Raw genomic sequence first — 11,691 nt, 5'->3', positions numbered from 1 at the left:
CTTCATTTCTCTTGTAAGGAGCTCTATAACATGCATAGAGGTTATTTTAAAGACTTTGTCTATGCTTCTGCTCTGAGGCACTTATCAAAGCCTAGTGTAGTAGGTTGGCTGGACTTACTGCATCCTAATACATGGTTGAAGACCTAGAGAGTCACAGCCCAACACAAAGCAGTAGCAAGTGGTGATTTCTCATTACACATGGGGGGGGGCACAAGTTGATAATGAGTGCACTTGTGATAGCTAAAAATGTACAATTCAGAAATTATCATATAGTCTTTGAAAGAAGGGTTTCTGGTGGATTTATAGAACTTTGTATCGAACAACAGCCAATGAAGGATAACATCCATCACAGAGGATCTACCCACCCTTTCTCCTGAATACCAGACCAACACTTAATCCCAACTTCAAGATGAATTGCATTTCTTACCAAAAAAAAGTAACTGCACACAAAAATATATGGAAGATAGAATATTTTTTTCTTTTTGAAAGGCTTTTATTTGCTCAAGCATTAAAAGTAAGAATAAAGTTACTTTGGGAAACATGAGCATTCATTACTGAAAGCAAAAGTTACAATGCTCATGTCAAATATGTGAAAGCTCCAAGAATTCACATTACAATGAGAATTTTGAGCAAATCAAGATTTTAGTGTACTCATCAAAGGCCATTCATTGAAGCTGATGTCACTCCTCTGGAAATGGAGTCTCATGGCACATGCTTTCTTGTGACATAAGGCTGTTCACACAATAGGGTATTGGGCAAATGTGGCAATTCCACAGTGGTTGTTCCTGTCTTTGGCAATCTTCATATATCCATTCAGTCCCCATCGTTCACCCCAGCTGAAAGAAATCATATTTTCCATTTAGTAAAAATGATATCACGTTAGACATATTACAAAATCTGACAAGAGGCCAACATAACATCCATTCATGAGTATCAAGAGGTGCTTCAAACAGGATGTGAAAACTACAGCAGAGAATGGAAAATTCTACCCATATGTGAATCAGAACAAAAAACATCTTTTACTCATGACAGAAGTAAAGGCACTGACAAGACACTGACATCCTAGAAAACAGAGTAATAATGAAAATTTCACAATAACATATTGTTAGTATGCTCTTAGAGTTATAGGGTTGCTCAGAATTTAAATGAGTGGAGATCAACTTGAAGGGGCATTTAAATGGCTAGCTAAATTAAATAATAAATTCCTAGATCATCTAGAAACACTGCCTCAATATGGAAGTTGTATAATGATTGAGAAGCAACTGATGTTAAAATCAGTCCTCTACACAGGTGCACTTGAACAAACACAGTTTCTCACAGACGTGCAGATAAGCAAAGAGACCTCAGGCATGTACATGGAAAAAAAGAATAAACTTTGTTCAACTTAAATTGGTTAAAATTATCAAGGCTGTGTGTCAAAATACTAACTGTAGTATTCAATTTCTTCATGAATCCTTTGTTAGAGCATCCAGATAAATTACCTCTGTAGAACCTGGAATTTTAAATACAGAATTTCTGTCAGTTTATACCTGTTCTTGATCAGCCAGTAGTTATTGCCATCTGTTTCATTTCCCTCAAATCCATAGCCAACCACGAGAACTGCATGATTCACATAGATTGTTGCACTTTGGCTCATGATATATACCTGAGAAAAAATGAAAGCTGACATGAGATGCAAAGGATACATGACAGTGAGCACAGCCACCAACAATAGGGAGGCATTTTCAAAGATCCCTTAAATTATATAAATAACAATGGGATAATGGGCTTTATGAATTGTTACATATATACTGATATATGTATAAAATGTATATGTGTTTATATGTAAATGTAATAAAAATTCAATGTACATATACAAACATTTGTATGTATATGTATATATGTACATATATTACACAAAAACACACACACATATTCACATATATATATATATATTCATAGAAAAGAAATAATTCAAAGTAGTAGTGAGATTTGTTGGTAATGATGGTCTAAAAGCATATGAGATGAATACTTGATATTGTATATTTGTATAAATAGAATCTCATGCCAAGATAAACTTATAGAACACCAAGTACTTAAATCAAAAACTCTCTTATAATTTGATTTTAGGTACTCTGTCACTGTAAATCTATAAAAAATGCACCAAAGTGGAAGAGCTCAAAATTTAGCTAACTAATAAATGTTATCATGTGGAGGTTCATGTCAAATGAAATTCAGTACTTTAAACTATTGCATGGGGATCAATAAAATCCAGAAACTCAAACATTCACATCATATATTTTACATAGCATCTGGTCTTTGAACTTCCCATGGGGTACAGATGACACAAGTTCTTTTTCCTGCATATCTTGAAGGAAATATACTAACCTTTTTTGTAGAACCTTAAAGAACTGTAGACAACATGAATTCCAGCAGCAACAGGTCCTTTAGTTGCTAAAGCATCCATTAGGACATCTTCATCTTCTGGGAGGGCCACAAATCTTGTGATTTTAGCAGATGAATTATTAGGATTGTACCTGCATAGTCCTTCCTTTAAAAGAAAAAGAAGTAGAAACTGAGTTACTTCCACCTACTATTAGGAAGCAAAAGTCAGAACCACACCACATTGTACTTTGCAAATGAACACACTCAAGTAGGGAGTTTTACAAATAATCCCAGGAAGTAAAATGATTCCAATTGATTAGGAACAAAAAATAAGTTATTTTATCATCAATAACATCCAATAGATCATGCTATTCATAGGAAAACTGAGTGCCACAGAATTCTGAATTACATCTACAACTGTTTCCATGGTCTCCATGTACACAAAAGGAAAAAAGGCTATGTTGATATTACACAAAAATTTATACAAACAAAACCTAACAACAACATTGATAGTGTTTAAAGAGATTCTACCATGTAAGATGAGCTCTGAAGATAGTGTATTATCTCTACAACTGTCACTCCCTACCAGCTGAGCTGAATGTCAACTTAGAAAGTCCACTTACTTTTCCTTCATATGGATAGGTTGCCTCAGACTCCAAACCTCCATTTTGCAAAACGTACTGGAATGCATTGTATGTAGTACCTCCACGACAGCCTTTATTGCCTTGAGGTTTAGAACAGTCCACTAGATTCTGGACACTCAGTGGGGTCAGCTTGCCTGTTTTCTTGAACATTTGTCCTTCTATGGCACCAACCACAGGAAAAGCCCAACAAGAATTACACCGTCCCTAAGCATAGAAGAAAATATTGTCATCCATAAACAAATATTAACTCAAGAAACAAAATAGACAGCCTAAAAATTAAAAATTAATAAAAATGGAGAACTTGCAGTTGATAGATTGATAGGAAAGAGTGATCAGTTTTCTAGAAGACTTGTGTGCTGGCAGTATGCACATACTCCAGTACACACACACACACACACACACACACACACACACACACACACACACACACACAAACAGACATCTGAGGAGGAGATGGGTTATTAATGAAATTTGAAGGAGGCATAAATTCTACAGTGAGAGGAGAAATTGATAGTTGGAGAATACATGTGACAGACTGCTAAAATAAATAAACACTGTAAAATGTATAAAATATCAAAGAAAATATTATTTAAAAATTGAACTGCAAATCCTTCCACATTCACTTTGAATACTCCTGTTTTGACATTCATGTGGTTTAAAAGATGGGAATAGATGTGGCATGGAATTGATTTTTGTCTTTAATCCCATTATTTGGGATTCAGATTCAGGCAGACCTAATCTCTTTGTGATTTTAAGGCCAGCTTGGTCTCTTAAATGAGCTCCAAGCAAACAGGGTTCTTAAAATTTTTCAAAACCCATTTCTTGGATAAAAATTACAGGAAAAATCAAATGAGCAAAAACGAAAATAAAGAAAGCTAAAAAAAAAAAAAGAAGAAGAAAAGCAGCAATGATGAGGTGGAAGAAAAAAAGGAAGATATTCATGAGGGTCTCTGAAGGAGGGAGCAAGAAAATGGAAAACCTGGAGGAAAAAGAAAGAAAGCCAGGAAGGAGCAAACAAACAAAAAGAGGAAGGAGGAGGAGGAAGAAGGAGGAAGGTAGAGGATGAGAGGAGAAGAGGAGGAGAAGAGAAGGAAGAGAAGGAGAAGGGCATGGACACTGTCATACCTGTCTCCTCACACGAGTCACATAGCCTTCCTTTCTCCAATCAATGGATTTGGGCAAAGCATCTCGCCAATACCAAGAATTAGGAAAAGGACTACCAAGTTCACGTTTCCAGAGACTTATCATTGTGTTGTTAATTGGCAATATAATACCAGTTATCATGTCCTTGAATTCTTCATCAGTCTCCAAGAAAAAGTTGATAAATCATTATTAAAGAAAAGACTCATTGTAAAGCACTCAAGAAAATACAGTGTGAAACAACCCATGTCACACTCACCAGGTCAGCAAAATCATTTATTTCCATAATATAGGTATTCTTCCCCAAGGAATTCTCCCTGTTATGCAGTTCAATCTTTTTCACATTTTCTTCCCATATTACTCTCTTCAGGAGTTCTTCCTCCTGGAAAAATATAATGGAAGACAACACATTCTATTAAAGTACCTGCACAAACTGACCTTGAGGACTTGCTATTCCAGGTGATTAGAGGCCTAGGAAGGGATCTCAGAAGAATATGGTGGCTTGTGGTGGGCACCTACGACCTCTCATTTACTAGAAAATTTTACTCTGGGAACCATTTGGACAGTTTTCTGAATACGAACCGGATTGTATAATTTTTCATATTTCATCTTCCATTCTTGCCATTGGACATCCAAACTGAGATCCAATGCTGAAGCACCTGACACAACTCCCAAGCACAGGATGATCAGGAAGACAGCAGGAGTCATGTCTCAACCTGGATATGAAAGAGAAATGAAGAAATGACTTCAAGAGTGTTTTTAAAATGTCTTCTCACTCCATCCTGAAAAATTAGATCATCCATGGTTAATAAAATAATTTGCGTTATTTTTCCAAATACTTTTCAAAAGATTGTCGAATATGCTGAGGGTATATTCAAACTGAGTCAGAGTGGGGGTTATTAGATTCAATGCAAGGTGAAAATCATTGTACCCACAATTCTAGCACTGGAAATTTTAGGTGTTTTTGATATTGCTTCAGAAAGATTTTCATGCATATGGTGGAAGCAGTGTTTTTTGATATTACCTATAATTTCTACCAAGCAGAATTTCTACCACCTTGTATTGGATTTTTAATTTCAATGTGAACTCAGGAATTGGGGCCACATGTAATCATATGCCTTTCTAATGTATAGCAAGTGGTGGGCTTGTCTTTAACTCTCTGTTCTTTAGGACAACTTAGTAAAATATCATCTATAAAGAATGTGGGAAGAAGCATTTACTATTCTTCCCATCTAACCCATAGGATTATATATCCAAATTCACATTTGCTACCTATATAAGAATGATGTCACATAAAAAATTACTAATAAGAAGCCAAATTCATGAGAAAAGGAAGAGTATAATAGGATTTCATATTCTGTACTTCCTGAGTTTCTAAAGCAACTCGCCCCATAGGACCTGAAAGCAACATATCACCTGCTATGGCATCTAAACATGTAAATTGAAAACAGACACTTCTATGGTTTAGTGCAAAAGATGCCTTCAAAAAACCAGATGCAACTGTGTGGACAGACTCAGACTTTCAGTTAACAAGGCCCCATACAAACATAGACCCAGAAAAGACGTGGTTTCCTCTTTACCTTCTGTACCCACCACACTCTACTTACACAATGAGTTGGTAAAGAAAAGGATAAGGTTTTCTTCTTTGTGATCTGATTGATTCTCTAAGGAGTCTCCCAAAGCACCCCACCAAGCCCACTTTCTGTTGCGCCATTCACAGGCAGGGCCTTACCTTTCTGTGATGACCACTACTGCCTCTGATCACTCCACAGATTGAACTCCTTGGAGGATGGTGAAGTTCAAGGATCTGGCTCACCTATAAATCCAAAGTATCTGTAGGGTTGGATCCACCCCTCATTCAAGTCCTACTATTTGATTGGCTGTGTTGGTGACCAGATTAAGCCTCTGGAGCACTGGAACATCAGGCATATTCTGAGATATAATCTGATTGTCCCTTTGTCATGGCTGTAGGCTAACTCTGGGGACAGCAGGAAGCTGAATTTGTGAACTTTGTCAAAGAAAGGTAAAGAGCCATCCTTTAGGCCTTGAATAACACTATACAGGATATCTTTCTTCTGTAATTGTGTTTCCTGTAAAGCATATGTGGTGTTGTATGCTTTAACTTTAGAATACCATGTTTTAGTTAACATCTCCTGCATAGTTTTAGTCATTATATTCTATTTCGTGTTTCATCCATAATATGGTTAGATATGTTGAGAACACAGACCTTGGGATGCTCTTTTATGATATCATGGCATATTCTAAGTTGTTCTCATGAGAATCCTTAGAAGACAGTGAGACCCAAAGTAGAAAATGATTTTCAAGTCTGAGCCATAAGATAGGGAATATGAATAAATGTGGCGCGATTGGTCTCACTAAGTTCACTGGCTTTTCTCTTGGAAAAGAAGATGAATCACCACCTAGAAGAACCATCTTACCTGTTCTCTATATTGTGCCAACATCAATGGAAACTGGAAATACCTGTATTTGTCATTTTCAGGACCTATTTTGGTAGCATTAAGAGCACATACATTGTTTGAAAGCATCACAAAGAGATTATTTAGAAGGATTTCCTCTTCAAATTTGTTCAAGTTTATATCTGGACACTGTTTTGTCTCTGTAATTTTGGCACTGGGTAGTTCTCAGATCAAGAAATGCATGATGTCTATCTGAATTATATACTATAGCACCCAATGGACACAAAATCTAAGGCTATTCAAGTCATTGCTAAATGTTGACTAAATAGTGAGCAGTGGTTTTTTTTTTAAAGACCACACAAGTTATTTAATAGAAAATATAAGTACAAATAATAGACATGAGCTCTAACTGTACACTCCACAGGCCTCTATGCTCTGTCCACCTTCAATGTGGTGGGCAAGAATCCAGTAGTAAGGCTAAGAGTTGAGAGAAGGTTTTGTTTTCTAAGAGTGGACCAGCACCATGTTTAATCACATGATGGCCCAAGCATGGGAACCTTAAACAAAGAAATAGCCTAGTAGGTCCCCTGCTGTAATAAGCAGTGGTAGCTCAGAGAGTTAGAGATTAAAAGCTGCTTTTTAAAAAGATTGTTTAGAAAGTCTTTCAGGATACTCATATTCCTTCTAATGCAGGCCCCACGAAAATTTTGGTTTAAAATCCTAGTTAGACAAGCTACTTCTTAAGGACAGGTATATAGAAAGTGATTAAGTTTGTTTCTAAGAAGCAGAGAGTTCAGAGATTACCCAAATCACGTGGGGATTTTCATCCATGGTTTGGAACCTTTAAGTCACTGACTTCAAGTAGAGAGTTGGGATAAAAGTCGGTAACACTAGGCAGAGTGATTGCAGACATGTGTTATAGAAGTTATTAATAAATAAAAAACTGAGGCTCCAGGTAGAGAGTTTAACAGATTGTTATATTTCGGGTATTAAGGTTAAATAAAATCTGAGGCTCCAGTTAGAGAGCTTGACAGATCGATTTATTTTTGACTAAAGTCTTGGTTTGACAAATTGCTTACTTATTGATATTAGAATTGATAAAAGGTGTTTAATTTCTTTTATGAATTACCCCACTAAAGGCCATAAGGCTCTTTGATGCTGGCTAGTGAGAGTTTGTGGTTATTTTTTGATATTTATCACAACAAAATACTCAGATTCTCTTAATGTAGGCTCCACATGAATTTTGTGTTAATTTCCTGATATGACAGATTAGAAAAGCCTAACAGGCTCATTGTTTAACACTATTGTTTAGATTACTTCCTTCTTTAAAATAGTTTAATCTTCATTATGGGTGTGGCTTTGAGTTTTATGGTTATATTATTCCTCTGGGAGAGAGTGCAAGATACAAGCTTTTCTGGTTACAGACTAAGAACACAGTATTTGGGGATAAAGGCTTTGTCTTATGTTTTTAAAAAAGGTGATTAGAGTCATACTCGTTAGATTTGATAGAGGCAGACTGCCTGAAAAAAAAACTAGATTCAAGAAAATCAAACAAAAAGATATCTTGATTCCAATTGTTTTTTGAGAATTATAGTTTGCAGAATGTACCTACTTGGATTCCTGATCTCAAGGACTATCAGCTGGGTCCCATCAAGACAGGAACATCGTGCTACAACATTACTCCATTTTCCTTACCCCCTAACCCCCAAGGATATTTCAACACCCAAATATAGCTTGAAAAAGTTATTGAATATTCGTTGCCCAAACTGCCTGACCTTTTTGGGGGCTAATAGTGGTTGTTCTAAGGTTTTTATGAGGAATTTAGAAATGGTTGAAATTTAACAGGAAAAAATTGGCTAGATTGAGTTGTACAGCCATAATCTCATTTGGTAACTTATCTAAAACCATATCTTTACTTTGGTATAGAATTTATTTGTTAAAAAAATAGAAGTACAAGGTTCAGAGCCAGTCCTTCTATTGATGCAATTAAAAACTTCTGAGTTGAGTAAACATGGGACTTAATGGCCAAGTAGCAAATTCATGGCTCTGAAATTGTTAGATTGATTTCAAGATAATATAATAAAATAAGTTAATGGACAACAGTCCAGACTACCTTATATAGATGTTTTTCAAAAACATCAGAAATACACAAAATATGAGACTTAAAGTTATTTTTCTTTTGTTGAGACATATCTGCTTCTAACAGTTCCCCTTAATAACAGGGGAAAGGGGCCAGGCAAGAAAGCTAGGAGGTGGCCCAGTGAGAACTGGTGGAACAACCAGATCAGGTGACAAATAGCATTCAGTCACACAGCTAAAAGAGGAGGCTTTGTTGGGATGAAAAGGCCAGTGAAAAAATGAGCACCTACTTTGTGCCTGTGAAACAGAAAGTCGAGCTGAGTGGCAGCTGCAGCCTGTTACCAGCTGTCTCTATGGGCTTAGATTTTCCCTTAAGGAGTACCTCCCTTCAGTGTCGGCTTGGTGGCTCTGCCTCTCAAGAGACCCAGCCTCTAAACATCAGTAGGCTTCCAGTAAGAACTAATAACAAAAGGATGAAGAGATGGTTAGGACCTGGGTGCTATGTGCCAAGCAGCTGACAAAAGAATTGTATGTCTCGTCCACTTTAGGGAGGAAGTTTCTTCCAGGCTCTCAGACATTCCTGGTTACCTTGCGTCAAGAGACCAGGAGAAAATAGCATCTGAGTATTGAAGGGAGGCTCTCCCAGGGGTGGCTGTGTAATCCGATTGAAAGTAAGCTATAGTCAGAGATAACTGGTTCACCTAGGGCTATAAGGACTCTTTCTGCTGCCATTCCTGAGGCAGGAGTCACAGTTGAGTCGGGCTTCCTGCCTCTTATGTTCAATAAAGAGATTGCTAACACTGGAGAACAGACCTTTAATAGAACTACATCCCTCCCTGTGCCTCTGAATTCCAGGACTGCAGTAGTAGCCCTTCACCAAACTGTCTCACTGGGTTAGAGGTTCATGAAAAAGAAAATATTGATCCTGACCTTGGCCACAGCCTCCAGTTGGAGTAGGCTGAAGAGCCGGTGCCAAGACTTTCTCCTGATATCATCCTAGGGTAAACACAGAAAAAAGCTTGTTATGAATTCTGTCTGCTGCAGACTCTTTCTGAAACTACTTTATGGGCTCCTCTGCCCCACAACCTGGGCATTTTGATCACAGGGGCAGGAACTGGCTGTTGCGGGGATAGTCCTAAGGATATCATTAATAAGAGACCAGTAACTGAAGGCAGCGACTGGAATTTTTCAGGGTCAAAAGTCTCATAATAGTCTTTAAAACAATCACTAACTCTGTGCTATTTTTTTAATCAATTGTTCCATCCTAGGGTAATCATGGGCAAATATTTCCCTCAATGTCTAAGAATATCTTTAGATTTCTTTTTTCTTAACCATATTCCTCATGTCTTGAATGACTCCTCGAGTCCTGTCACAAAAGGTGACTGTAGAATGCTTGTCCCAACACTTAAACTTACCTTATGATCTGTGCCTGCTCTGCAATCTCCCCGACTGTCTCATGGTGGGTACCATGGTGTCTTCATGCTGATGTCACTCTCTGATGCTTCTGTGATAAACGGATAGACCTATCCTTCCATGGTGAGCGGCATTCTCTCCTCTGCGACCTCCAAAAGCCTCGTGTCTGGGCACCAGTTTGCCCTGGCCTGCAGGGCAGTCAGAGGAGGTTGGGTAACACCTAGCAAAGAATGGGGGACAAGAGAGGTGAAGAAGGACGCCAAGACAAGAGTCTGATCAAGGTGACAATTTTATTTTTTCCCAAGGCTGAATTTATACCATAACAGGGGTAGCAGAGAGATGGGGGAAGTGAGAAACATTTATGCAGGCCAAGGACACAGTACTCGTGTGGCCAGCGAATGTTAACAGGATGTTGGTTTTTCAGAAATGTTACAGGTTTGTCATATCATTGGGCATCCTGACGTAGGATGTATTTCTCAGAAAGGTCACAACTTTATCATATTAGTCATCCTGACCAACAGATTTGTATTAGTCTTATGCAGCTGGCTGGGGATTTTCCACGAACCAAGTCATACTTAACTCTAACCATAATATTAACATCAATAATGGAGGGTTTTAAGGGCATTGCTCCCAACATATATTCTGGTCATCATTTCTAATTAGAACCCAAGTAGATTCTTTGAACATAAACATAAGGAAAATATTGTCCCTGTAGGCTGATTCTTTGTGTGATGAATATTTTGAGCAGGTGTGTAGTTTGATGTCATTTTGGAGGCTAACACAGAAAATATAAAACGAGGCCTGCCATTGGATGAGAACAAAGAATGTGTGGGAATAAAGTTTTAGTAAGAGGAGAAGGAGCTGGAGTGAGAGAAGGAGCTGGGAGAACATGGTAGCAGATGTTAAGATTCTTCTCTGTGCATACAGGGTGTTATGAATATTTTTAAAGGATGGGTGTATACAGGATTTTGTGCTGTCCAGATGGGCAAATCATATCTTATCAATTGTATCAGAGGTTATTGTGCAGTGTGTTCTTCCATGTGGTGACTTAATTGAGTTCAAGAGACGGTATTGTGGTGGGATGATGCATCAAGCCCGAAATGGAATTGGGATGTGTATGCCTAGTGTGGTAACAGTCTGCCAAGGGATGTATGAGTGAAAGTAGCATGGCACCTTGCCACACTAGAACAGCTCCCAGACCACCCAGGTCATATAGTAACCCTGGGAGCAGAGTTGAATCTCTGAGATAAATTACAGTTAGTCCTTAAAGCCTGACATTTGCCCCAGTCAGAGAAAGCCTGGGAGAGAAGTGTAGAACAGTACTGTTGAAAAGGAACTATATGCCACATAGTCCCAAAGGGTGCTGGTGCTAGCACAGAATAAAAGTGTTCCACCAATTTTTTTAATATTTACTGCAACACAAGTGTCTGATAACATTTTCCAAATTCCCCATAGTCTGGCCCAAGACAAAAAATGATGCATTGGTGTGAAAAATGTAAGCAAGTAACTTAGTTGGAGGTCGGTCTGGTGCTGTATATGCTGTCTATGATAAATTCTCACCATCAAGATCTGGTTGCTCCCAAAGAGCAGATTCTTAAGTACACCATTGTGTAAATCTTGCTCACCTATTTAGT

General features: G+C 37.8%; 1 protein-coding gene across 1 annotated transcript; it reads right to left on the bottom strand.

Moving 5' to 3' along the window:
- Window positions 1–736: 736 nt before the first annotated feature.
- On the bottom strand, window positions 737–4,856 carry LOC116883703 (cathepsin Q-like). Its single transcript, XM_032884918.1, is given in 8 exon segments — window positions 737–836; window positions 1,530–1,615; window positions 1,617–1,645; window positions 2,368–2,530; window positions 2,988–3,212; window positions 4,134–4,313; window positions 4,408–4,530; window positions 4,731–4,856. Coding segments are annotated over 8 exon segments (1,032 nt in total).
- Between the last annotated feature and the right edge of the window lie 6,835 nt (window positions 4,857–11,691).

Source organism: Rattus rattus, chromosome 14 (genome assembly GCF_011064425.1).
Source record: "Rattus rattus isolate New Zealand chromosome 14, Rrattus_CSIRO_v1, whole genome shotgun sequence".
NCBI classification, from domain to species: Eukaryota; Metazoa; Chordata; class Mammalia; order Rodentia; family Muridae; genus Rattus; species Rattus rattus.
Note: the sequence above shows the minus strand (reverse complement) of the source record. Positions and strands in the feature narration are given on the sequence as shown.